This window comes from Cucurbita pepo, chromosome 18, assembly GCF_057944985.1.
Source record: "Cucurbita pepo subsp. pepo isolate OVF chromosome 18, ASM5794498v1, whole genome shotgun sequence".
In the NCBI taxonomy this organism is placed as follows: Eukaryota; Viridiplantae; Streptophyta; class Magnoliopsida; order Cucurbitales; family Cucurbitaceae; genus Cucurbita; species Cucurbita pepo.
This window is the reverse complement of record NC_141815.1, coordinates 11,453,952-11,480,242: the sequence shown is the minus strand read 5'-3', so window position 1 is coordinate 11,480,242 and position 26,291 is coordinate 11,453,952. Positions and strand designations below refer to the sequence as shown.

General features: G+C 39.2%; 7 protein-coding genes across 10 annotated transcripts; 5 read left to right on the top strand and 2 right to left on the bottom strand.

Moving 5' to 3' along the window:
* Positions 1 to 3,888: 3,888 nt before the first annotated feature.
* On the top strand, positions 3,889 to 5,978 carry LOC111779568 (large ribosomal subunit protein eL34). Its single transcript, XM_023659629.2, has 4 exons — positions 3,889 to 4,048; positions 4,140 to 4,219; positions 5,492 to 5,601; positions 5,690 to 5,978. Exons 1-4 carry the CDS (start codon positions 3,970 to 3,972, stop codon positions 5,781 to 5,783), a joined length of 363 nt encoding a protein of 120 aa, XP_023515397.1. The 5' UTR covers positions 3,889 to 3,969; the 3' UTR covers positions 5,784 to 5,978.
* Positions 5,979 to 8,699: 2,721 nt separating this feature from the next.
* On the top strand, positions 8,700 to 9,521 carry LOC111780433 (mini zinc finger protein 3). The gene has a single exon (XM_023660847.2). The coding sequence runs from the start codon at positions 8,998 to 9,000 to the stop codon at positions 9,283 to 9,285; it is 288 nt and encodes a 95-aa protein (XP_023516615.1). The 5' UTR covers positions 8,700 to 8,997; the 3' UTR covers positions 9,286 to 9,521.
* A 3,852-nt stretch (positions 9,522 to 13,373) lies between these two features.
* Positions 13,374 to 15,950, top strand: LOC111779676 (uncharacterized). Its single transcript, XM_023659783.2, has 2 exons — positions 13,374 to 13,829; positions 15,394 to 15,950. The coding sequence occupies exons 1-2, from the start codon at positions 13,437 to 13,439 to the stop codon at positions 15,724 to 15,726; spliced, it is 726 nt and encodes a 241-aa protein (XP_023515551.2). The 5' UTR covers positions 13,374 to 13,436; the 3' UTR covers positions 15,727 to 15,950.
* Positions 15,951 to 17,074: 1,124 nt separating this feature from the next.
* LOC111780559 (protein RKD2-like) lies at positions 17,075 to 18,612 on the top strand. Its single transcript, XM_087119505.1, has 4 exons — positions 17,075 to 17,163; positions 17,246 to 17,394; positions 17,469 to 17,848; positions 18,154 to 18,612. Exons 1-4 carry the CDS (start codon positions 17,075 to 17,077, stop codon positions 18,478 to 18,480), a joined length of 945 nt encoding a protein of 314 aa, XP_086975631.1. The 3' UTR covers positions 18,481 to 18,612.
* Positions 18,613 to 18,651: 39 nt separating this feature from the next.
* LOC111779575 (Pentatricopeptide repeat (PPR) superfamily protein) lies at positions 18,652 to 20,979 on the top strand. Its single transcript, XM_023659638.2, has one exon. It carries the CDS (start codon positions 18,742 to 18,744, stop codon positions 20,626 to 20,628), a length of 1,887 nt encoding a protein of 628 aa, XP_023515406.2. The 5' UTR covers positions 18,652 to 18,741; the 3' UTR covers positions 20,629 to 20,979.
* A 449-nt stretch (positions 20,980 to 21,428) lies between these two features.
* LOC111779577 (malate dehydrogenase, chloroplastic) lies at positions 21,429 to 23,891 on the bottom strand. Of its 4 annotated transcripts, none has more exons than XM_023659641.2 (2): positions 23,645 to 23,891; positions 21,429 to 23,086 (listed from the first exon to the last, which is right to left on the bottom strand). In XM_023659641.2, the coding sequence occupies exon 2, from the start codon at positions 22,992 to 22,994 to the stop codon at positions 21,756 to 21,758; it is 1,239 nt and encodes a 412-aa protein (XP_023515409.2). In that variant the 5' UTR covers positions 22,995 to 23,086; positions 23,645 to 23,891; the 3' UTR covers positions 21,429 to 21,755. The 4 variants fall into 4 exon arrangements, with proteins under 4 accessions (XP_023515409.2, XP_023515410.2, XP_023515408.2 ...); XM_023659642.2 differs by having other exon boundaries at positions 21,429 to 23,044; XM_023659640.2 differs by having other exon boundaries at positions 21,429 to 23,002.
* Positions 23,892 to 24,200: 309 nt separating this feature from the next.
* On the bottom strand, positions 24,201 to 25,935 carry LOC111779576 (geranylgeranyl diphosphate reductase, chloroplastic). The gene is made up of 2 exons (XM_023659639.2): positions 25,185 to 25,935; positions 24,201 to 25,062 (listed from the first exon to the last, which is right to left on the bottom strand). The coding sequence occupies exons 1-2, from the start codon at positions 25,878 to 25,880 to the stop codon at positions 24,361 to 24,363; spliced, it is 1,398 nt and encodes a 465-aa protein (XP_023515407.2). The 5' UTR covers positions 25,881 to 25,935; the 3' UTR covers positions 24,201 to 24,360.
* Positions 25,936 to 26,291: the final 356 nt, after the last annotated feature.

The window sequence follows — 26,291 nt, the reverse complement described above, 5'->3', positions numbered from 1 at the left end:
TATTAGTAGATATTGTTTATTTTACCTCTTTACATATCGTCGTCAGCCACATGGTTTTAACATGTATATGTTAGGGAGAGGTTTCAATATTCTTATAAGAAATGTTTCGTTTCCTCTCTCTCCAACTAATGTGGGATCTCACAGTCCACTCCCTTGGGGCCTCACTAATGTGGGATCTCACAGTCCACTCCCTTGGGGCCTAGTGTCCTCACTGACACACTACTCGATGTCTGGCTCTGATACTATTTGTAACAGTTTAAGCTCACCACTAGTAGATATTGTTCGTTTTACCTCTTTACATATCGTTGTCAGCCTCATGGTTTTAAGAGGTTTCCACACTCTTATAAGAAATGCTTTATTCTTCACTCCAACCAATGTGGGATCTCACAATCCACCCCCCTTTGAGGCCCAGTGTCCTCGCTGGCACTCGTTCCTCACTCCAATCGATGTGGGATCTCACAATCCACCCCCTTGGACCGCAGTGTCCTCATTGGCATACCGATTAGTGTCTGACTCTAATACCATTTGTAACAGCTCAAGCTCACTGCTAGTAGATATTGTCTGCTTTGGCCCATTACGTATGCCCGTCAGTCTCACGGTTTCTATTAGGGAGAAGTTTCCACGCTCTTATAAGAAATGGTTAGTTATTCTCTCCAACCAACCAATGTGAGATCTCACACACTCACTCAAACACCGGAGTATCTAAATCTAAATGGGTTCTTCTTTCTTTTTTTTTAGTTAAACGAATATATACTTTAAGGTCCAAAAGAAGAATTTGTGAAGAGTTTAGTTTGCAGAAAAGTATGAAAGATGTGTTGTTAAGGTTAAGAAATGTGGAGTTTTTGGTTTTTTTGAGGTTGCAGCTTTAATAGTGAATGGAGGCAGTAAAAGTAAGGCAATAGAGGAGAGATGGGGCCAAACCCCACGATTTCTGGCCTCACTCTCAACCCTTTTCTGACATCAAACCAACAACACTATGCTTCAAAACTTTGCTTCTGATGCCACTCAGCAGCATCATCAGCAGCAGCAGCAGCATGTCCAGGTCAACTCAAACCAGCTCAACCAGTCCAATAACTCCCATTGTTTCATCCTCCCCTTACCCAATCTACCTTTTTTACCCTCCACTTATAACACATTTTAACCAACCTTCATTCAACTTTGCATGCTTATGAATTCTCTCAACAGACTCATCCCCATCTCATTGCACACTCACATGCCACTGCTACTGCTTTAAATATGGTCCAACGTCGTTTTCGACACAATATACCATCTAACAAATCCCGTGAGGGAAGTCATTAATGGAATGACTTTCCTATTTTATCTATCCATCTATATATATATCTCGACACCTCGAATCAAATTCAAATCAAACGAGACGGAGGGCTAAAAAGAAAAAGATGGAATTTTTGGGTGTGGATAAATATAATGGAAGAAAAGGGAAACAAAATGATAGCTGTATTTGCAGTTGATTCCAATGGCATTGCATTGCTGGGTGGGATGTGGACTGTTACAACCACAACAACATGTTATTATTTGAGACAGTTGGAATCTTTGCCTCCAAACACAGAATTTAGTGTCTTGAGCTTGACATGACAACACATTATTTTTCTACGTAAACATCAAATATCTCCAACTTAATTATGTTTATTTTTTAACTTTAATTTCATGGATATAATAATAAATAAGTAAATGAGGAGGAAAATTAATTTTAATTTGGATAATTATTATTTGGAATAAAAATAAGTTTATTTTTTGTGAGGTAGAAGATAAAGTAGTTGGAATTCTGAGATGTAGCTTTCACTGTTACCAATGGGGAAAAGTCAGTGTCCCTCCTTTTTCTTTTTTATTTATTTGTTTATTTATTTATTTATTTTTGCATGTCGTGCAAGTTGGAGCAGAGAAAATAAAAAATCTTATCCAAACAAGGCATTGTTGAGTCAACCAATCGCATCGCTCCAACTAAGCAGGATCCAACAATTTAACAACATCTAATCTATCTCTTTCAAGTTTGGATTTTTATAACCAAACGTCCAACCACAACTCTTCGTTAAGCTACGGATTTGAGTCTGTTTTGACCTATTTCATATCGTCGTCAGCCTCACAATTTTAAAACGTGTCTACTATTGAGAGATTTGCACATCCTCGCTTCTCTTCAATGATGTGAGATCTCACAATCTATCCCCTTAGGGCTCAGCGTCCTTAACTCAACCCAACTTCATCTAAAAGATATTGTCTGTTATGACCCATTATGTATTGTCATCAGCTTCACGGTTCTAAAATGGGGAGAGATTTTCATACACTTTTAAGGAAAAGGGATCCCGATTCATGGATCTCTCGGTTCGAGAAATCAAAATAAGTTTGTTAACTGGTTTATGGGTTGGTGAGTAAGATTTGTTGTTAAGGGAACCTAGATTCTCACTATCTTATCTGGGATTTCACTTTTGATTGAAGTGAGATACAAATTTGGTGGGTGTTGTGTTGAAAGATTTTGGTTTGAGAGTGAAAAGGAAAAGAAAGAAAGCTGAGTTTTGTAGCCCATATCCTTGTTGTTTTTGAGTAAGATAAAGGAATGACACAAAGGCAGCTTTTTTTTTGGTGTTTGGGTTTGAAAGAGAATGGGAATTGGTGAGGAGATGGAGTAGTGGAACGTGAATCCCGAAAAGAACACACCACAAATAAACCACACGTTTGCCCTTAATCAATCAATCAATCAACTCAAACACAAACTCAAAGGAGGGCGAAGAGAGTTGATTAGATTAGTTAATTAAGTAAGCGGTATACGCCATGAATGCTTGTGAGTAGTGAAGTGAAGAAGGATGGGGCGTGCGTGGCGTGGCATGGCGTGGCGTGGGTGTAAAGGGGAAGGAATGTATCAAAATACGAGTTTTGTGTCTGCGTCATTTGATTGATTGAGCTTGGTTTTATTTGGAGCGATGTTGGATATACTGAGGGCCCTCCTAGCATATCATCCCTGCCCCTCTCCTAACTCCAACACTCCTCCAAACCTCCAAACCTGCCCACTGCTAGTAGCTACCTGCTTTATTACAGGCCTTGTTGCCTTTAGGGGCCAGCCTGCACATCCAACTTAACGTCATCTCCACTCGCATATGTTTCATCACCTCCATCCCTCGCACCCACAACAATAACATATTTCCACTGCGAACCGATATTGTCTTTTTTTGGATTTTTCTTTTAAGGCTTCCTCTCATGATTTTAAAACGTGTCTGTTAGGGAGAGATTTCTATATCATTAAAAGAATGCTTCGTTCTCCTCTCCAACCGATGTGTAATCTTACACGTATTCTCTTATGCTATACATGGTGAAGGCATACAAAGAAAAACAGAGTAACCTAGTTTGGTTGACTCGAAACTCGAGAAAGAAAAACCACTCGTTTGATTTCATTGATTGCTAATTGATAGGAGCAACAAACATACTCACCTAGCACAGGTCCACTTTGGACATGAGAGATTCACTTCTTATCTCTTAATCAACAATATATGTTTCATGTTTGTTGAGCTATACTCAGGTTGACAGTAAAGCTACAACTTTGAATGTGTACCTTTAATTTTTTAATATTAAAAGAAAAAAGAAAAAATAAATATCTCACTTTCCAAAAATAATAACAAATATTTGGAATTAATAATATATTTCCAATCGCCTATTTTGGATTTTCGACGTTCACACCAGAACGGGTAGTTAACCCGAGCGAATTCATTGGGATAGTGGGCCAATCTACGGCCCAGCCCAATAGATACGAACCAATTGAAAAAGAAAAAGAAAATTGATTTTTTAATGGACGGGATTAAAACTTAATCGTCGACGAGAACATGTACGAGCCGTTAGATCTAGGGCATCGGGGGTCGTCTTGGTGTTTTTATCTCCTTCTCCCAAGGTTAGTAAAATCTCTGCAGCAGCCTCCTTTACCAGGACAGGACACCCAGAGGGAGGAAGAGAGGAAAATCGTCCAAGATGGTTCAGCGTCTTACGTACCGCAAGCGCCATAGCTATGCTACCAAGTCTAACCAGCACCGTGTCGTCAAAACCCCAGGTAACTTTCTGATACCACTCCATTCTATGTCTCTGTTTTGTTGCGCATTTATTGTTCTTGCTCTTATCATCTTGTATTCTTCTGTTTGAAGGCGGGAAGCTTGTGTACCAGACCACCAAGAAAAGAGCTAGTGGACCGAAATGCCCGGTCACCGGCAAAAGGATTCAGGGAGTATGTCTTCGATCACTGTTCTCTGTCCATTTTTATCCCTTATTCGTAGTTATTTCACAAATAACGTATCTTATTGATGTACTCGTTCATTCTCCATTTTGATTTTCTCGATGTTTTGATTGTTGCTGGCTGTTTCATGATGGCCATGTTATCACCTTGTAGATTAGATCTTTGCTGTAAATCCCTATGAGACTTATTTAGTAGATAAGGAAAGAGGAAATAAGAACTGACGCAGATAGCCTTTTTTAGTCGCGTGCCGCATTTGTGGTGCATTAGAGAAAAGTTTTGGTCTTTCGATACTGAAAGTTTATCCATGTGTCTAAATTTCGGTTCTTTGTGATCATTGGGCGTTTCAGCCACCTATCAATTCCTCCCTTAATGAATTTTTCTCTTGAGTAATGGGAAGTGGGCTAGTCCCCACAAATGCTTGTTCCTTGGTCGTTGGGCACCAAAATCTTCCCTGCCGAGACTCCACCAGTTACTAGATTTTATAAGGAGCCCAGCCTTTTGCCTAAGTTCAAATTTAGTTTTTTTACGCCCTTGGAAATAAATTAACTACGTTTCTGGCTGCGTTCTAATGAGTGGAAGTTTAATGACTCGTGGTATTTTTTACGCCGTGATCGTTCTAATGAGTGGAAGTTTCATGAGTAATCAATATGTTGGCATCGAGAACGATCAATGATATACTATACAGTCCAAAATCTACCTCTTAAACAAAACACTGTTCTATACTTATCTTTTATTGTCGGATGGACCCTTTACTGCCTTAAACTTAATTCAGAAAGGGTTTACGCTTCATTATTTTAAACTGCATCCTAATGACGCTCCTGCAAAATATCCTTTCATTTATTTTATATTCCTATTGCAACGACAACTAAATTTTGTTCTGCAAAACTTGTGAATAATCATTCGATTAGAAATTTAAAATCCTTGCATTTTCATTGCCTAATTGTTTGTGTCCTTTCTATTGCTCGAGCATGTCTATCTTTACTTCATGCAATTTATGTACATTGGCAGGTGCATGCATGTAAATTTGTGCTTCATTACATGCATTCTTTGTATATTGGTAGATACATTCATATACATTTGTTATTCATATGTTTGAATCTTCTATGTACGTTGCTGGTTGTTTTTTTGGATTTAGTGACAGACTTCTAAGTTTAAATTTGGTCAATAAGAGATGGGTATTTGGTTTTTTGTATATAATCTGGTGAAAAATTCTGAATTTATATGGCTGACTTAGCTAATCCGGGTAAATGTGCGATCATGCAGATTCCTCACTTGAGGCCAGCTGAGTATAAGAGGTCTAGACTAGCTAGGAACAGGAGGACTGTGAATCGTGCATATGGTGGCGTTTTATCCGGCGGTGCCGTCAGAGAGAGGTTTGCATCCCATTTTTTCTCATCGCTCAATATTTCATCCGTTTGATTGGTTCATTTTCCTAATCTTTCTTTGTTTTGCTGGGGATAGGATCATTCGTGCCTTTTTGGTGGAAGAGCAAAAGATTGTGAAGAAGGTATTGAAGATCCAGAAGGCCAAGGAAAAGCTTGCATCAAAGAGCTAAATTAGTTGTGTTGGTGGTTTAGAAAATTGAAGAAATTTTGACTTTCTTTGACTTGATGCTGAAGTTTTATCGATTATTATTTAAAGTTGGTTTTGGGAGGAACCAGATTTTAGCTCCGGAGTTCAGTTCTTCTATGATATGTTTGCATTTTATACTAGTTCTTATGATAGCATTTCTTCAACCAAGTTCTTATAATCCAGGGTGTTTGGTGTATTGTGTCCCTTCCAATTCAAAGGTTTCCTCGAATCAATTTCTGTGCTTTACTTCACTCAGTTTCCTTTATTTTATAAGAAGTAAAGTTTTAAAATAGAAACGACTTTTTTGTACATGAGCGTAGAGGGCTCGACTCTCTGCGACTATCTACCCCCGACATTCAAGTTAGTAGAGTTTGAGTAAAGTAGTGTGTAAGGTGTACTCTTGTGAGGAATTGCGCTCTCTTTTGATAGAAGGGAGTGTAAAAAAATTACCTTATCTTAAACGTCAACTCAAATCTTGTTACATCGTGTTTTGCTTTTGTAATGTCTCTGGAGTGTGGTATTGAGTCAGGTCAGGTCAAAGACGATTCGAGTTAGGTCATTTATTCAAAACCTCCTTAAAAAATTCTTGGAAATTATTATTATTATTATTATTTTGTTCTTTTGATTTATTTAGTGGAAAGAAACATACAGTTGGTTGCCATAATTAATTCCACTAGAAATGTTCCTTGCCACGCTAACAAACAAGCTGTCAATTTAGGTTTATAATAAATGTTTGATTTAATTACAATAATTAATTTTCAATTAAAACTAATCAATTACAATTTAAATCTATTTTCTTATTTTATTTTATTCCCCACCCCTTATTGGGCCTAATACTATGGGCCTGAAGATGGGCCAAACCTGTTCATGGTTGCACTGTTTTACCAGAATTTGAGGCCCGGTCCAGAATGCTTACTCGAATTACAATCCACTTCAGAAGGCAACGCCACGTGGGGGCTTGGATACAAAAATTCCTCGAGACTTTTAGCAAGTGGGCAGGCAAGAATCAAATCAGTTGTTAATTCGGTCATTTGGATATATGGGTATGCACACGTGGCAGGAACATAGCCAGGTAGGTCTACTTTCTTCTCTACTATAGGGTGTGAGATGACGTGCTAAAAGTATCCAATATCCAATGGGGGCATTTCCCATTTCCCATTTCCCAAAAAGAAAAAAAAAAAAAAGAAAAAAACCGACATTTCACTTTACGCGCATGACCTTGATATATCTACTTTACGTGCACGGACCCATCTTGAATGGAGTAGAAATTTCCAGTTTAGACGAGAATAAGGAACATTTTTTTTTTCCATTTGTTAAATGAAGTCAGAAATGAGATTATATTCCCCGTCCAATTATCTGTTTCACCATATTAATATAAATATATTTTATATTGGATGGCTGTGGAAGGTAGTAGTGGAGGAATTCGGTTAAGAATAAAGTAGCGGGGGAAAGGGAAAGGGACATAAGTGTGGCTGAGATGGGCCCAAAAAATGAGGAAGGAAATAAGATGGGGGTGGGTGTATGGTCCTCTCAATGATGAGAAGGAAAAGAGAGATTGAGATGTAATGAGTAAAGGGGAGGGGACAATGGGCCCAACAAGGAGAGAGGCCCAAATTGTCGGATAGCAAAAGCGGTCGCTGTAGCTGAAGGAAGACAGGGTTGTAAGTGCTGGCATTTGGATTTATTGATGGGCCCATTGGGCTTTTCCTTTTATAACCAACCATAACCATAAGATGCTGTTTGTTTGTCTACCCGTGTACCTATACCAATTTGAGCATAGTTCATCTAATTGTATCTTAAACTCGAACAAAGGGGGAATATTGGGTGTAGTTGTATGTTTAGAAGAATAAAGAATAATGGAAGGAGAAAGTTGGTAGAAACAAACAAAATTATATGCATGACAAAGATTGAAGCCTTAAGAGCTCTCTTCTCTTCTGCAATGAATGAATGAATGAGGAGGAAGAGTGGATTGATTGGCTTTAAAACCGAAGCATGTAAAACCTTAAACACGGTCCTTGATTCTTGGAGATTGTTATGTAATATTATGTTATAGAGATTCAAGTGATCATCGGCAAGGAAGAATGAACAAGCTCAAATCTGTTCAACACCAAAAGAAAAAAGCATAATAAAATGGACAACCATGTGTTTTTGTCTCCCTTTACTTGCATAACATGTCAAATTATAAGTACACAAACAAACTCTCACCTTCTCTCCACTGTTCTCTCTTTTTGTCCATTTCCCATGGGTTTTTATTAGTTTTTTTTTACAAGTTTTGGATGAAAATGGTACCAATTTCATCTTGAATTCCATACATAGAAAAAGAAAAATTAAAACTTTGATGAAGACCCATCATTATTTTGGCATATTAGAATGTGGGGTAGTTTCAATTTTGTCATATCCCACGTCGATCAGGAGAAAGTCCAAAGAGGATAATATCTGCTAGTGGTGAGCTTAGGCCGTCACCATCGTCATAATTAGGGAGGAGGTGTAAAGGCATATCTAATTGATGTTGAAATATGTTAATGTTATTTGGGATGATTTGATGCAAAAGGGAAGGAAGAGGGGTTGAAGTTTTAATTATTGGAATCTTAGGTAGTGTGATGGAGTTGATAATGGAGCCATTGCAGGCTGGCTTTTGAGCGTCATTCGGACCCCTTTTGTTACTCAAAAATAGCATCCCCCAGCTCATCTTTGGGCTACACATCTATTCTCTATTCTTAATTATTACCGCTTAATTATAATGTTAGGCCTAAAAGGCACCTCATTTTGATCTCTTTTATTGGAATTAAAGTGAACATAATGATGCCTCTTCTATGTTCATTCCCTCCTTCCTTTGACTCTCAACCAGTGGATGATGCATTATTTGAATCAATAAAACACCTCTACACCCACAGAATGTTAACCAAACCAAACCAAACCAAACCAAACCAATTGTGTCAAGAACAAGAAAAACTAGGGTTCTATTGTGTAGGAGTGTCAATCTAATTTGGTGAAGGGTCAATCTAATTTTCCATATTAGATTGCCTCTCTGCCCACTAAGCTAACCCTTTTTATAAATAATTCTCTTAGGGTTAGGGTTATATTAGGCAGTTGCTTCAAAAAAAGAAGGCTTTTTTTTTTGGTTTGGGTAAGGATTTGATCAATACCCAAATTCAGCAAAGATTGGTGGGTTTAGAGCTCCCTGGGATTCAAAAGCCATGAAGAAAAGGGTGGTGGTGGTGAAGAAATCCGATGGGTCTGGGGGGCGAGGAAACCGGTCTGGTTCGGGCTCCGTCGTGCGCTACGCCGAGTGCCAGAAGAATCACGCGGCGAAGCTTGGTGGGTTCGCGGTGGACGGTTGCCGTGAGTTCATGGCCAGAGGTGAGGAGGGGACTGAGGAGGCTCTCAGCTGTGCTGCTTGTGGCTGCCACCGGAATTTTCATAGAAGAGAGGTGGATGCTGAAGTTGTTTTCGAGTATTCTCCTACAAACTCCGATCATCATTGATCGAATCGAATGGATCATCATCATCACCATCATCATCATCATCATCGATCTTCGAATTGACTAAAAGGGTTTGTTCTTATAAATAAAATTTCTGTGTTCTTGTTTTGAATTTTAGTTTGCATTTCATGTAAATCTAATCGGTAACAAACTTGGATTATTGGGAAACAAAAATGTTTGTTTGATCAAGGATTTTACCCTAACATAAAATTGGGTATGAAATTTGATATTGTTGTTCATAGTTCGAGTCATAATTTAAGTTTGATATTGTTCATTATTTTCTGGGAAACCAAACAAGTTAAGACATGATTGAATGGTGCTGTAAATGATCAAAACCCCACTAATAGTTCAATCATGTCCAAGATCACTGTTCTCAAAATTCAATCAATTCATTAATATCTATTATATCTTTATTTGATTTTCCACCACCAAAACATTACATTACATTTCATACGTCTAATCATATTTTCCCCCAAACTCCTTAAAATACACAAATTCTCTGATATACACGTTTTTTAATCGAATCATGCTTGAATCATGGGTCGTACATACATTTCTACCTTTTAATTTGAAGTTTTAAACCTAAAATTTTCAAAATTTGGAAAAAAAGATGATAATATATATAACTAAGAGGTTAAATGATACGAAATTTCTCGTAGGGGTAGGTTTCAATTACGATGCTTAGATTTTGCAAAGTTGCACGTCAATTTTGGTGAATTATGTTGTAAATAGTGTAATATTTAATTTTTTAATTTTTACACGAAAACTCGTGTCAATTTTTATGTTATTTAAAATAAAAAAAAAAATTCTAAGAATTTTATTGAACAAATTTTAAAATTCTTGAATAAAAATGAATCTTTGGGGAATATTGATAAAATAATATCCTTAAATTTTCCATTTTATTTAAAAATTATCTTGGAATTAAAAAAAAAATTAAAATATCCTTTATGTTTTCTAAAGTTTCATTAAAAATCTATATATTATTCAAAATTATAATAATGTACAAATTTTAATGTAAATTGAATTTTTTAAAAGGGAAAAAAATGAACAGTTGGCGGCAGCGTATATGGGGAGGGAATAGGGAGGATGAATAATTGAGGGTGGGAATTGAAGGTGGCCGTCTTAGGAGCCGCCAGTGCCACGTCATTTTGTTGAAGAAAACAACACGTGGGTTATTTAATTAGTAATTCGGCATTGGGCTCCCCTCTTAATGTAAATTCTAATACAATCCCTGAATATTAGGAACCTGTTTGGGGCCGGGCCACATCACTAGCCCACCTCTTTTCAATCCACACAGACAATAAACCCTAAAAATCCTCTCCTGGTCTGCCTAGGTTAATCCAACTCCACACGTACGTATAGTATGATATTGTTCTCTTTGAGTATAGACTCTTATGGCTTCGCTTTGGGCTTCCCCAAAATGCATCGTACCAATGGAGATACTATTATTTGATTATAAACCCATGATCATTCCCTAAATTAGCCATGTGGGACTTCCCTCTAACTCATCCCCTTAAATAAAGTATGTCTCCCCTTAGTCTAAACTCGACTCCTTTTTCTTTTGGAGTTTTAGTCATTTTTTACTTTGCCTTCGAGGAGCCTTGACTTATTTTTCTTTTGGAGTCATTTGTTCGATATTTGAGAATTTTATTGACATGACTAAGTTTAGAGCATGATTCTAATACCATGCTGGGCGAACACAAGTCTCCACAATGGTATATGTTGTCCACTTTGAACATAAGCTCACTCTAATGGAGATAGTATTATTTGATTATAAACCCCCAAATCAAAGTTGTGATGTCCCACGTTGGTTGGGGGAGAGAACAGAAAAGATACCATTTATAAGGGCGTGAAAACCTTCCCCTAGTATACGCGTTTTAAAGCTTTGAGGGGAAGTCAAACCTAAGGAGGACAATATCTGCTTGAGTCGTTACAAAAGCCATGAAAGCTTATGCTCAAAGTTGGAACGATGCTATGGTTCCATGCCCAATGGAGAAATGGTCCAAATTTTGTACGGAAAGAAAACGGGTATGGAAAATAATTCACTAAATTTGAAGAAAAAAACAGGGGAAGTATATAACTCAGAACTAGAACGCAAAGAAACCAAAAAAATAGTGAATGGTTGCTGTCTCTACTTGTATATGTTGGAAAAGAGTTTGAGCTTTAGAACTATTTGATTTAAACAAACCCAAGAGAGAAAATTATATAATATATATATATATATATATTATATGGAAATTGAACCAACCCAGCTTCCTCCTCCATGGTAGCTAACACCTACCTAGCATCTGTTGTGAATGGGGTCGGATCCTTTCTTGACTCTTCTTTTGTTGGATTGGTTGGGGTCGAAGTTCATGGCGGGAGAGGGAGCCACGTTCATGTTCAACTTCTTCACAGAATCATCAGCCTTGTGGGTGTGGATAGCAGGGGATTTGAAGGCCACCCATTTGAGAGCAACATCAATGGTGGCGAGCCCAGATGCGGTTTGAGGCTGGAGACTGAACACAAAACCAGCAAGAACAAACAGAAAGAACAAAACTTTCCTGCAAAACAAGAAACCCATTGTGTCTGTATGGGACATTCCCTTCCCTTCCCTTCCCTTCCCTTCCCTTCCCTTCCCTTCCCTTCCCTTCCCTTGCCTTCCCTTCCCTTCCCTTCCCTGTGGGAGTTAATGTCTTTATTATGGGGTTTGCGGGGTATGAGATTGGGGCAAAAAGAGGTAAAAACAAAGGAAAGGAAAGGAAAGGAAAGGAAAGGAAAGGAAAGGAAGAGATTGAGCAATGAAAAGGGGTGTTTTAGAAGACTCTGTCCAAGTTTGAACAAAAAGAGAAGGGGGAAGGGCATACTGAGGAAGCCAAGTATCTTTTTGGAAGTGTTGTTATGCATCCTCTGCTGTTTTTATGCATTCTATAAACTTAAGCAAGGATGTTCCAATGCAAAAAGATGGGAGTCGTCCTGGTTTGGTGTGCAAAATGGAGTTCCTTTATGCTTTTGGTACCCAATTCCTATTCCAATTCCAATTCCAATTCCAATTCCAATTCCAATTCCAATTCCAATGAACTCAAAAGCTTTATATTTCTAAAGTGCACATTGCATTACATTAGTGTTGAATGTGTGCGTTTGTTTGGGGGGTGGATATGGATATGGATATGGCGCTGTTGTTGCCTCTTCCCTCGCTTATCAATCAAGACCACCACCGTCTTTTCATCAACCCAATATTGGGTTTCACTTTTCTACCCACAACACAAATTTGTTCTAAAACAAACAAAGAGAGAGGGAACCCGATTGAGACATGTCTTCGTCTAAAATATGTTCTAACTGAGAAAAGAAATAATTTAGGGTGTTCATATGACTCGACAATCAATTCAGATGATGAGTTTGTCTGAAAGTCTTTCGGTGTAGGAACGAATTACTCAATCGACTAAGGCCATTGCAGGTGGTAGAAACAAACCCGATAATCAATTTAGATGTTGAGTTTGTTTAAAAGCCTTTTAAATTGTTCTAAAAGATTTTTTCTATGCAAAGATAATGGGTCACACATGCATCTCTAAACCCTAATAAAGAAATATTCAAGTTTGAATCGTTTATATATATATTTATTTATTTATTTTCTATTTTCTATTTTATTTTAATAACTCACGTTGTAACATGTTTTATAAACCTATACTAAAAAATAAAATTAGTATTATTATAATACACGTCTCATTCGTTGAACTACGTTTAAATAATTAAAAATAATGAAAAATAAAAAATTTAAAATTTGTATATAACTTTTGTTCGTAGGTTTTATAATATTTAAATAATATTTCATATTCAATTTATTTAAAATAAAAGGCCTTTTTTCTTTTTATTATTGGGTTGAGTTGTTTTATTGGATTTAAATTTATTTGATAAAATTTTCAATCCATTTATTTTGTTAAACTAATTTAAACTTAGAAAAAAACTAAATCATATTTATTTCAATATTTTAAACATCAATATCAAAATCTCTTTGACTTGATTTCCTAATTCTAAAAGGAAAAATAATCCAAAAATTAATAAAAATTAAACGGCCCTTCCATTTAAAGAACGGAAGAATATAAAATCTTGTCTTTTATTTTCTTAGGGTTTTTACTTCGAAGTTTAGAAGTTTCAGAGCACACTTGCAAGTTACAATGGCAGAAGAAACAATCCCTCAACCGGCTGGCAACAATCAGGAGGTGACCAACGCCGAAGACATGGAATTGGAGAACACAGAGCCCGGAGCAGAGCCGAAAGGATCAAATGATGAAGCAAATGAGGCTGCAAAAGTGACTAATGGCGATGCAAATTCGAAGCGGGAGAGGGACGAAGAAAGCGCCGATGGCAGCGTCGAAGAGGCGAAGAAGCAGAAGATGGAGAAGTCAGTTGAAGAGGGAAGGGATGAGAAGGCGCAAGGAGACGGGAAGGGAGAGGAGGAGCCCGGTCCTGTGACTATAGGCCCTAAGAGCTTTCGATCGTCGAGGGAATTGTTTGATCACTTCTATAAGTTCCTCCACCACTGGCCTGCCTACTTGAACGTGAACCAGGTTTCATATTATGGACTTCTTTTTAATTTGCTATCGTCCTCTGTTTTGTTAATTGAAAGGTTGAGTTGAGAATGATGCTTATGAAATTTTATGTTAGTTTTAGAACGCAGAGCTGGAACTTGATTGAAATATTTTCTTTTCCCCCAATATTGCTGTTATGGTTTATCATCATCATTATTTTATTTTGTGAAAGTTACATCTGTCTGAAGGGAAAACGAATTGCAAAAGGAGGTGTAGATTTAGGTATCTTGATCCTCAGGAATGGTGAACAATTTTAGCAGGACTTTTTGTTCTAGTCACTTGTTTGAGAAACTGTTGTAATTGTGTACATAATAGAATCAGAGAGGTGACATTCTTCAATATTCTCATGAAATTAATGATGGTTGGTATCAGTTCTGCTCAAAATCCATTTACAGATTTAGATGTTAACACAATCAATCAAAGAATTCCACCATGGATGAATAAAGTTTATTTCTATCTGTGAATCTACTCTCTTGACCTTATTTGCTCATTGAAGAATTTCTTTTAGCTGCTTTTTTTTTTTTTTTTTTTTTGCATTGTTTTGCTGTTATTCTTTATGATTCCCTTCTTATTCTTGATTGATGTTAGTGGAAGGAACGGATATGCTATATCTATTTATTGATTTCTTTCTGGCATATCCTGTGATGTAGCAAATTATTGAGCATGTACTTATATGGTATAATTTTGCAGTCCAAAAGGGGAAGTAATAATTAGTGTTTAGAAATCCATGTATTCATGCCCGGTACAGGCTGTGATCGCATCGTTATGAAAAAAGTCCTTAAATTGAAAGGCAGTTGGGTGTTATTATTTGTATTCCGTAGCAAATATTAGTACTACTAAAGTCTACGTTTAGCATTAGTATAACAGCCCAAACCAATCGCTAATAGATATTGTCCTCTTTAGGCTTCCCCTCAAAGTTTTCATAGGTTTCCACACTCTTAGAAGGAATGCTTCGTTCCTCTCTCTAACCGATGTGGGATCTCACAATCCCACCTCCCTTAGAGCCCCGCGTCCTTGTTGGCACACCATCCGGTGTCTGGCTTTGATACCATTTGTAACAGCCCAAGTCCACCACTACAAATATTGTCCTTTTGGACTTTCTCTTTTTTTGGGCTTCCCTTCTAGGTTTTAAAACGCCTCTACTAGGAAGAGGTTTACGCACTCTTATAAAGAATGCTTCGTTTTTTCTTCCCAAATGATGTGGGACCTCACATTTATAGCCTACTTTACTATAACTTTAATGGAACATTAGTAATATCTTTTGTAGGTTTGTATTCTTGTTCTATGTTTGAATAGTAATATTTAAAAGAAAAAGAGTGTATTTCTTTAGGGCCCCCAGTATTATCTTCTCGGTCATGTTTTTCGTTTAGTCAACAGCCATTCTAAGGTGAAAAATTCTACTAATTTTATCCCCCAAGAGTCATTTAAAACATCTATAATTGAACAAATTTACACGATGAATAATAAATTGATTCATGTTTGCATATTGTGGAGGCATTGATTCTGTTGATGATTCAATATTTGATATTTGTTTGTGTGGCAGTACGAGAAGATGATGTTGCTGGATTTGCTGAAGAAGGGGCATGCAGAACCAGAGAAAAAGATAGGGTGTGGTATTCATTCTTTCCAAATTCGAAACCATCCTATTTGGAAAAACAAGTGCTTCTTCCTCATTCGGGAGGACGAGTCTGTTGATGACTTCAGCTTCAGAAAGTGTGTGGATCATATCCTTCCCCTTCCTGAAAACCTCAAAGGTAGATCTGATGCAAACAAGGCATTCGGCGGTGGCAAGCACCGCGGTGGCGGTGGAGGACGAGGCGGGGGTGGTGGTGGCCGTGGAAGAGGAGGAGGAGGAGGGGGTAGGTGGAGAAACTGATGTTTTTGCTAACTTCTTTTGAGTTTCACCACAATTGGACCCAGTCGTCTTCCTGCAAAGAATTCCCCAGAAAATCCCAACCAATGTCGCCCTTGGCCTTGAGTTCGAGGAATAATTTGTTTAAATGCTTTCTCTTGAATATTATCTAAGATTCTTTATTAATTTTGTAGTTGAATAGTGGTTCCTTTGATTCTTTAATTTAATGATATTTTTCTTCTTTTAAATTCGGTTAGAGAGATTCAAATTCTAATTTCTTGGTCGAGAACATATGTATAAACCAGTCGAACATATGTATAAACCAGTCTCACTGTAACAGGCCAAATCTAGTATTGGCAAATATTGTCTTTTGTTTGGACTCTCCGGAAAAAACACGTCTATTCCCTAACAAAATGGTCTGCTCCCTAACAAAATGGTTGGCCGGAGAATGCTTTGTTCTTCTCCGAATGTGTTTGGTAGAGCACAATATCTCAAACTCAACACTATTTTAGTACAAATAGGGGTTCATAAATCCAAATAATTAAGCAACAGTTTGAAGAAATAAAACGTAATTAAAGTTGTTATGTAACTGTTCCTCACTAAGTTGTCTCAAATCCCAATTAATGAGATGGGTTTAGATTAAATACCCACATTCCCCAATGATTTATGAGGACGATGCGTTACATTTCATTAACATTCCATTACAATCACCATCCCATCTACCTTAACTAACATCCACATCCATCAATGAGCCAACTCAGTCCTCTAAACTGCAGTCAGTGGAATTGTAATGATTAAATCCCAGACTGACATACATGGTTAAGACGCCTCAAAAGCCTTAGATTCTTGTTAATCATTCTTTTTTATGTTTTTAGTGCCTTCTTTCTATTGGTCCCCAAATTGAAAAAGGATAATTACTATGATACATAGTATAAAAAATTTTTAGTGCCTTCTTTCTATTGGTTATCTTAACTATTATGTGTTCTATCAACAAAAAAGAAAATAAATAAATAAATAATGCCAAGAACACGGCTCAGATTCCACTACTGTTCATCATTAATTAACAATCCAAAACTGATATATATTTTGTTTTAGTTTATAAAATCTTGTAACTCTCATAAGCACACACCGTAATGCAATAAATGAAAATTGATGATCATAAACATATAAGAAATTATGATATCTCTATCTGTTCATGCATGGGGACTGTGGTTTTTATGCCCCTTTGGCGGCGCACGTTCTCCAATTCTTCCCTTCCCCAATTCATCGTACCATTTTCTGAGCATTATATATCCCCCATTTTCTGCCTCTTCTTCTTCCCTTCCTTCCATATTTCACTTCTTCTCTCTGTTTTGGTGATCGATTGCGACGAATGGGCGCCACTTGGAGGCCGAAGTGTGAAGCCATGGCCTTTGAAGACCCTTTTCCTTTATCATGTCATCTTTCTCCTCTCCATTGTAGGCAAGTTTCACAGCTTCTGATTTCATTTCATAATTAACCATTTCTTTCTCTGTTCATCATAATTTAACTTAACTCTATGTAGAACCGACAATTATTCTGCGTTGGATTGGAACTGCAATTTTGGGTTTCCGGACAGCTTTTTTGACGTTGTTCCTTTGCTTGAGAGTTGCACAAATAATGACTCGTTTTTCGACCCCAAGGACATAGATCCTATTAGCAGTTTTATATCAGGTGATTGATTCATGATATACCCATTTGTGATTGTTCATATTTTTTTTAAAGATTGAAAAGTTTTGATTTTGCAGAAGATGGGGGCGTTGGGATTTGGAGTGAATTGGAGAGTGAAGCATTTGGGGTTGAGGAAGGAGGCGGAGAAAATGGTAATGGAGGGATGGGAAACGAGGGGACGATGATGAGGAAGGCCAAAAGAAAGTGCTGCAGAGAAACGAGCAATGGCAGTGGCAGTGGCAGTGCATCAACAAAAACGTTGTCAAGAGAAGCAATATCGGAGTACTTCTACATGCCCATAACTCAGGCGGCAAAACAGCTCAATGTCGGACTCACTCTGTTGAAGAAGAGATGCAGAGAATTGGGTATAAGAAGATGGCCTCATAGGAAGCTCATGAGCCTGCAGACCCTAATCAAGAACGTCAAGGCATGTCTTTTTCTAAATATTTTGTTTAACGTTGTTGTGGATTGTTGTGGATTGTTGGGACGAAGTCCTTTGGCTAGCTAATTTAGGAATGATCATGAGTTTATAGGTAACGAATACATCTCTATTGGTATGAGCCTTTTTGCCGAGAATCATGATTTCTAACATTGTATCAGAGATATGCTTTTAACTTAGTCATGCCAATAGAATCCTCGTGGTCAAACAAAGTGTATTGTAGTCGAGGGCTCCAGAAAAGAATCGAGCCGAGTAGGCTGTACTTAGGTTTATGATTTTCTTGACAAATTTTTGTTGGGAAATGAATGCAGGAGCTTCAAAAGGAAGATGGAGATCAGGGAGTGAATAAATTGAGCAATGTATTGAAGATATTAGAGAATGAGAAGAAATTAATGGAGGAGAGACCAGATTTGCAGTTGGAGGACAATACAAAGAGGCTTAGACAAGCCTGCTTCAAGGCCAACTACAAGAAAAGAAAGCTTTCAGGAACCAACAATGGCTCCCAGTATTTCTCCATTAATGGTGGAATGATTTGCAGAGATGATCAAGAACAGGGGGAGGAGGAGGAGGACGACGAAGACGATGAAGAAATAAAATATCTGTTGATGGGTTGCTCGTTTTCGTCGAGTATTGGCAGCCCATTGATGTAATAAAAAACATTAATGTTCGTTGGATTTGATTGGTCGTTGTGATCGAACACAGTAAAGTTGTAGGGTTTGATGAACATTTGATCATAGAAGAAAAGGCAAAGGACTTTAATACAAATTTTAATTTGAATTTAATTTTCTCTATTTTTTTTAATTTATTATTCGTAATATGAAAAATAAAATAAATTAAATGCATTATAAGTATATAACGACTGCTGAATTGCCGCTCGAGCGTAACGAAAACGATTCAGCGGCCATTGATAGATGACTGTGATCTTCCGGCGATGCCGTTGTTCGGCGTATCGGCATCTTCATTCTCTTCGCCTTCCTCGTTTCGCATCCACCGCTTCACTCCTTCACTCTCCGATCTCTCTGCTTTCTTCCAAATTTCGTGAACAAAACTCAACGCTTCGCTTCGATAGAGAGCCGCTGATTTCTCTCATAAAGTCATGCACCCACAAATCACAATTGCTGCAAATCCATGCCCACATGATCCGCACTTCTTTCATTCAAGACCCCATTGTTTCCCTCCGCTTCTTGACTCGCATCGTTTCCGCGCCTTTTCGCGAATTGGGCTATTCGCGAAGATTCTTCTCTCAGCTGACGAACCCATTTGTTTCTCATTACAATACGCTGTTGAGAGCCTACTCGTTGAGCCGTTCACCTCTGGAGGGATTGTACATGTACAGAGATATGGAGAGGCAAGGTGTTCATGCTGATCCTTTGTCTTCTTCCTTTGCCGTTAAGTCGTGTATAAGAATGCTTTCATTATTTAGTGGGATTCAGATTCACGCAAGGATCTTTAGAAATGGGCATCAATCGGATAGTCTTTTGCTCACCTCCATGATGGATTTGTATTCTCATTGTGGCAAACTTGAGGATGCATGCAAACTGTTCGATGAAATTCCTCAAAGAGATGTTGTTGCTTGGAACGTTTTGATTTCGTGTCTAACTCGAAATAAACGAACAAGGGATGCTTTGGGTTTGTTTGAGATCATGCAGAGTCCAACGTATCTCTGCAAACCTGATAAAGTTACCTGTTTACTTCTTCTCCAAGCCTGTGCAGACTTGAATGCATTGGAATTCGGCGAAAGGATTCATAGTTATATTCAACAGAACGATTATAATACAGAGAGTAATTTGTGCAATTCGCTGATATCCATGTATTCGCGGTGTGGACGTGTGGATAAGGCTTATGAAGTGTTTGATAAAATGCCTGAGAAAAATGTTGTTTCATGGAGTGCGATGATTTCCGGGTTATCAATGAATGGACACGGAAGAGAAGCTATTGAAGCGTTTTGGGCAATGCAAAAGAAGGGTGTTGAGCCTGATGATCATACTTTCACTGCAGTTCTTTCTGCTTGTAGCCATTGTGGCCTGGTTGATGAAGGAATGGCGTTTTTTGATCGTATGAGACAAGAGTTCATGATAGTTCCCACCGTCCATCATTATGGATGTATGGTTGATCTCTTGGGTCGTGCTGGAATGTTCGACCAAGCCTATCAGCTCGTAATGTCAATGGAGGTGAATCCAGATGCGACAATGTGGAGGACCCTTCTTGGAGCTTGCAGAATTCACGGTCATGCGAACCTTGGGGAGCGCATAATTGAGCATTTGATTGAACTCAAATCTCAAGAAGCAGGTGATTATGTGCTGCTGCTGAACATTTATTCTTCAGCTGGGAACTGGGACAAGGTAACTGAATTGAGGAAATTCATGAAGGAAAGGGGTATCTATACTACACCCGGCTGCACCACAATAGAACTGAATGGGGTGGTGCATGAGTTTGCTGTGGATGATATTTCGCATCCGATGAAGGACAAGATCTACAAGCAGCTGGATGAGATCAACCAGCAGCTAAAGATTGCAGGTTATGAAGCTGAAATATCATCTGAATTACACAACTTGAAGGCAGAAGATAAGGGGTATGCGCTTTCTTTCCATAGCGAGAAATTGGCCATAGCCTTTGGGGTTCTTGCAACCCCGCCAGGAAGAACCATCAGAGTGGCAAACAATCTTCGTACTTGCATGGATTGTCATAACTTTGCTAAGTATGTCTCAAGTGTTTATAACAGAAAAGTGGTTGTTAGGGACCGAAGTCGGTTCCATCATTTCCGAGAGGGTCGGTGTTCCTGCAATGATTATTGGTAGCAACACCGTCCATTCTCAGATTCTCAGAATATAGACTGACCCACAAGGAAAAATTCCCCAGAGCATGCAGCTTGTTCTAATGGCCACAGGCTCGTTCTGAAGATGGGAGAGTTGTTGTCACAGGCGGGAGGATGATATTACAACAGAAACTGGATGACAGTTGCCTGTTGGATGGAAAGTTGGTGTCCGACTAAGCTCTTTTGATCATCTGGATTTTGTCTGTTGAATCGAAAGTTGGAAAAAATAGCTTGAGTTGCTTCTACAGATGAGTTTCGGGTTGGAATTGAAAATGAGTTAACGACTGAATCTCTTTTAAGTTATTAGACAATGAATCTAATTACAAACTTCCTTCTTCGATTTCTCATTCACTATTTCTGTCCACTCATTGCTGTCTTAAATTCCATGAGAATGATGATGTCAAAGCTACTAGTTTTCACCACATTTTGTAGGCTTCCGGGACAGATTGTGATGAAGCTAAACGAGCAACCCAAGTCATACACTAGGAGATAAGTTGCTTGACTAAAGTTTAGGAAGTGACTTGGTCGATGAAAATTACGAGATCTTACATCAGTTAGAGAAGAGAACGAAGCACATTTTATAAAGTAGGGTGTAGAAATCTCTCCTTCACTGGCTACTATGAGGGTAGATTGTGAAATCCCACGTCAGTTGGAGAGGAGGGTAGATTGTGAGATCCCACATCATTTGGAGAGGAGAACGATATGTGTTTTAAAAACTTCTAGGGGAAGCTAAAAAAGACAATATCTGTTAGCGGTGAACTTGGGCTCGTAACACACAAGGAGTAACAGTGAATGGTCTTCTCTCTTGAAAGAACTTTACCAACCAACAGATTCTATATCATTTGGGTATTAACCCAAAAAAGAATCAATCTTAAGAGTCTTAAGATGAGGTGCACAGTCTTACCAACCATGTTATTACAAAATTTTCAATCACTAGGAACTCTTATTGAACGGACTACATTCTTTTTTTGATATTCTACAGCAGCAATTAATATCTCAAAAAGAAGTTCTCCATCAGACAGACGGGGTAAAATGAAAACCAAACAAAAGGAAGTGCTTGGGATTCAATGCTGCTGCGCCCCAAGCATGTTCCGGAAAAGCAAGGTCGTTTTAAGCAGCCACTGAAGGCTTCTGTGTAAAAGCAATGCCCTTCTCAATGCTTGCCTTCAGTTCTGGCTTTAGAGCTTCAAGAGCCTTCTCCTCGTACTCGGTTAAACCCTGTAGATCAGACGTTACAAAGGCTTCAATTCCTTTCCTCCCAAGCTTAACTCTCGATGCAAAGAAGGGAAGCTCAGTTAGATCAGACTGCACAAATGTGCACTCATACACATCACTGTCTCCATCCAAAGCACGAAGAGACGATTCGACAAATCTCGCCGCAGCATATGCCATCGAAAGGGTAGCAGATCCCGCCCCTGCCTTCGCTTCCACAACCTCAGTTCCCGCATTTTGAATCCTAACAGTCAGTGCTTGAACTTCTTCATCTGTAAAGCTCACTGAAGGTCGAGTCTTTGACAGCAAAGGAAGAATTGTTATACCCGCGTGCCCCCCAACAACCGGTACATCAACGTCGATCAGTTTAAGGTTCTTCTTTTCAGCGACGAACGTGTTTGCCCGGACGACATCCAATGTAGTAACCCCGAAAAGCTTCTTTGGATCAAACACGCCCTTCTGCTTTAGAACTTCTGCTGCTATAGGTACAGTTGAGTTCACAGGGTTGCTAATGATATGAATGAATGCATCGGGACAATTATCGGCAACTGCCTCGACCAAAGTTTTCACTATGCCAGCATTGATGTTGAAGAGATCATCACGAGTCATACCAGGCTTTCTTGGAACCCCAGCAGGTATGACCACAATATCTACATCTTTTAAAGCATTGGCTAATTCAGAGGGTCCAGTGAAAGCCTGAACTTTTGAGGGAGTGTTACAGTGGCTAATATCAGCAGCAACACCCTTGACATTTGCAATATCATAAAGGTTCAGGGTCGAAATTAACGGCGACATCTTGATGAGAAGCGACAGAGGCTGACCAATACCTCCAGCAGCTCCAAGAACAGCAACTTTGTAAGAGGCTTGAGGTTGAAGATTTTTATAAACATTCTGGTTCACTCTTTGAGCTGACGGAGCAAGACGACGCCATAGGGCGGTACTGCTCTGGTTCCCTAGGAAAGATAACTGCGAGTCGCAATGAAGAAACGAAGCTGCCTTGAGGCCGCAGAAGCTTGGAAGAGACTCTCGTGAATTGACCCTCAAGCCTGCAGACTTTGATTGGGAAAATGAGTTGAGTTTAGTATTAAGTGATGCAGTTGCTCCAATGGACAAAGTAGCTGCCGATGTTGCTGCCATATCTGGTTCTATCAAGGGGAGGCAGGGGAAGTGTCAGTCATTTCCATAATCTGGTGAATCTCCAACAATATAAAACCATCAGAAATGCTAATCTGGTAAGAGAAGGGTAAGTAAATTCATCTTTTTTGTACAGCAATCAGGAGAATAGATATTCAACTCTAGTAAGAAGAATTAAGACAACTGCTCCAATTTCAACAAGTGGGTTCATATGATTCCTTCAGAAAAATAAAGATCCTAAGAAAACAAGAACCGTTCTACGCAAACAACATAAATGTAAAGTTTGAATCCTAGGAAACATCGTTTGAGATCTACCCTTCTAGGGGGTGGGTGGGAACCAAGACAGAGAACTCCACAAAAGTGAAAATTTCTAACCACTACCTTCCTTTAGCTCATGTTCCAAAATGAAAGGATAAAAGAGTTCCTAATCCAAAACCCAGCTTCAAAAACAGAGAAGTGAGCTTCCAGAAACGATTGTATAAACAAAATCACGCAATAGTCAGTCAGATCCATAGCATTTGAAACCAACAGACAGAAACAAATCGATCTATGATAAATAATGAATCAACATTCCACCCAAAACAGAGTTCACTCCCGAGGAAGTGAAAAACAAACAAACAAACAAACAAACAAAGGAGAAAGAGAAATGGAACCTTGAAACCCAGAAAGAGAGGAAAGTGGGTACTCGGAGATTTATTAGGCTCAAAAGGGTATTTCCCGAAAATGGAATTGTGGGTCGCAGAAATCTCCGCCTGAAAGCCTTGGGCGTAGCACTTCTTTTTGAATACCCAAGCTTTATATATACTGTTTCTCTTTCTCTTACTATCTACCGAATACACCGCCGTAATGCGAATCCTGTCCCTTTTTCAAGCATTTTCATCCCCCAATCTCAGCCGTTACTTCTCTCCATCGCTTCAACGTTCCCGATTGCCCACTCACTCTCTCTCACTGAATAAATTAATACCCAGTTTAAGTTCTAGTTTACTTAATTCTTTTCGCATCCCTTTTCATATAATAGTTCTTCGTAGCCAATTTGTGATCTAATTCTGTATTAAATTAGTAATTTGAATCAAAAGTAGGAAGGCTTACTTAACACGCAACCTAAATGTCAACCAATAAGATTTAATTGCTTACATATGCTTTATAGAACCAAATTCAATTATTCTAACAAATTGCCTTTTCAACACCATTGAAGGGTGGCTCTTAATATTGAAAACAATGGTCTCTTTCATTGCGCACACAGATTTGAGTAAAGGAAATCAACTCCACGAAAGTGAAGCATGAGGATTCATTAACATGAAACGATGATCTCTGGGTGCTTTGGGAAGCTAAAGATTTATGTTTTTTCTTATAATTAGACACAGTCATCTCATAAACTGACTTTGTCCATCTCCCTGCTCAGAGCATTGGCTCTCACCAAGCTTCCGATGGTATTGACAGCCAATTTCAAGTCCTCCAATGGATTCCCAGGCACCACTCTCTTGTACAAGTAACTGTCGAACGTCATCTTCTGCACATACTCGTCCGCGCACATCTCCACAAAAGCTTCCCTCGCCGGATTCGACCTGTAAAACACCTTCTGCAGCACATCCAGAACCTTATAAGTCGACCAGTATGTTTTATCCCACTTCTCCAAGTACTTCCTCAGGTCTGATTCCTCCACCATTCTCTTCCCGTTTTCCGACCCCTCCACGATTGCTTCTGCACACATTCGCCCGCTCTTCGCTGCGAAATATATGCCTTCGCCAGAGCATTTTGTCACGTACCCGGCTGCATCGCCTACCAGTGCCACTCTCCCGGCCAGCCTCCGTGGACGGGGGTGCTCTGGGATTGGATGTGCTTCAACTCGGATGATTTTCCCCCCTGAGATCTTGTCTTTCGCTCTGTTTCGTGTGGCTATTTGAAACTTCTTGATATCGGCCTTGTGAGTCACGGTGCCGGTGCCGACGGCGACGTGGTCGCATTTTGGGAACACCCACCCGTAAAAATCCGGCGAAACGTCGTCACCTACATACATCTCTGCAAGATTCTCGTAATACACCATTTTGTCATCTGGGATTTTGATTCTCTCCTGCAATCGCAAACCCCCAATACTCTACTTTAACACAGTTCATTCTATTTGGCAAGTAAATACTACAAAATGCCGCTCAGTAATTTCTCCTTAAATAAACCCTAACCCTAAAATCGATTTACCTGAAATGCGATGGCGTAATCGTAATCGCCGGCGTCAATGGCCTTGGCGACGCGAGAATTGGCTCCGTCGGCACCAATCACGGCGTCAACCTCCAATGTCTTCTTCTCTCCGACGCCTCCTTTCTTTCCATCGTACGAAGTGTAGTGAAGGACATATGGTGAATTTCGTTCCTTCGGAAGGTCCAATTTCATGACTAAGCCATTAATCACATTAGCTCCATTCTCAGCGGCTCGCTCGCGAAGATACGCGTCCAGAACCTCTCGCCGAACCATCCCAATGTACTCGTGAGGTTTCAAGGTCTGGCCGATGTCGACGGCAACGTTCGATGGAGAGATCATCTTCATCTTCGTGACACGGCGGTCTATCAGATCCAACGGGAGATCGAATTCACCAACCATGCACAGCGGAATCGCCCCACCGCAAGGCTTGCAGTTGTCGAGCTTCCGCTCGAACAGGAAAGTCTCAACGCCACCCTTGGCGAGAGTTTCAGCAGCCGATCCTCCAGCAGGGCCGCCGCCAACCACCGCAACTCTGAGGTTGCGGCCGGCGATTTTAGGGCTAGTTTTGGCCGCGGAAACATAAAATCGACGCCGAAATTGGGGGTTCGAGGTGGCCTTCGTTTGAGTGACGAAATTGGGCTTCTCAGGCGACGATTGACGGAGTCCGGTGAAGGATTTGAGCGCTACGGAGGCCATTTCGTCGAGCAGGGGAGTGAAGCTCGAAATGGAATAATGGCGGTTGGAGTGCGCTGCGTGATTTTTATATATTTAACGGATATGGTTTGAGATATGAGTGTGTGCTGGCCGTTGGATGGAGAGAATGGACGATGGATATTAGAAATGGATAATTGTACTAGATTCTTAGGATACCCTTTTTCATATATTTAATATTTTTAATTATTATTGGTAATATTCGACTAGCATTGTGCCACGTTTCCACTCTTTTAGCTTTGTTTGTAGCTCTTCCACGGGAGAAAAGATATCATTCATGCAGCCAATTAATTAACGCCACCTCAGCTACGAACCTACGTGTCGTGGCTTACCGTCCTTGCCTCCATAAAAAAAACAATAAAAACAAAATTGTTTAAAAAATATCACTTTTATTAT

Excerpts from the sequence above, each read along its gene's own strand:
- LOC111780559 (XM_087119505.1), top strand. The coding sequence starts at position 17,075 with ATGGGCGCCACTTGGAGGCCGAAGTGTGAAGCCATGGCCTTTGAAGAC. Across the intron at positions 17,164-17,245 it reads CTTTCTCCTCTCCATTGTAG|AACCGACAATTATTCTGCGT; the intron begins GCAAGTTTCACA and ends AACTCTATGTAG. Across the intron at positions 17,395-17,468 it reads TATTAGCAGTTTTATATCAG|AAGATGGGGGCGTTGGGATT; the intron begins GTGATTGATTCA and ends TTGATTTTGCAG.
- LOC111779676 (XM_023659783.2), top strand. The coding sequence starts at position 13,437 with ATGGCAGAAGAAACAATCCCTCAACCGGCTGGCAACAATCAGGAGGTG. Across the intron at positions 13,830-15,393 it reads CCTACTTGAACGTGAACCAG|TACGAGAAGATGATGTTGCT; the intron begins GTTTCATATTAT and ends TTTGTGTGGCAG.
- LOC111779576 (XM_023659639.2), bottom strand. The coding sequence starts at position 25,880 with ATGGCCTCCGTAGCGCTCAAATCCTTCACCGGACTCCGTCAATCGTCG. Across the intron at positions 25,063-25,184 it reads ATTACGCCATCGCATTTCAG|GAGAGAATCAAAATCCCAGA; the intron begins GTAAATCGATTT and ends TTGCGATTGCAG.
- LOC111779575 (XM_023659638.2), top strand. The coding sequence starts at position 18,742 with ATGACTGTGATCTTCCGGCGATGCCGTTGTTCGGCGTATCGGCATCTT.
- LOC111780433 (XM_023660847.2), top strand. The coding sequence starts at position 8,998 with ATGAAGAAAAGGGTGGTGGTGGTGAAGAAATCCGATGGGTCTGGGGGG.
- LOC111779568 (XM_023659629.2), top strand. The coding sequence starts at position 3,970 with ATGGTTCAGCGTCTTACGTACCGCAAGCGCCATAGCTATGCTACCAAG. Across the intron at positions 4,049-4,139 it reads CCGTGTCGTCAAAACCCCAG|GCGGGAAGCTTGTGTACCAG; the intron begins GTAACTTTCTGA and ends TTCTGTTTGAAG. Across the intron at positions 4,220-5,491 it reads CCGGCAAAAGGATTCAGGGA|ATTCCTCACTTGAGGCCAGC; the intron begins GTATGTCTTCGA and ends GCGATCATGCAG.
- LOC111779577 (XM_023659641.2), bottom strand. The coding sequence starts at position 22,994 with ATGGCAGCAACATCGGCAGCTACTTTGTCCATTGGAGCAACTGCATCA.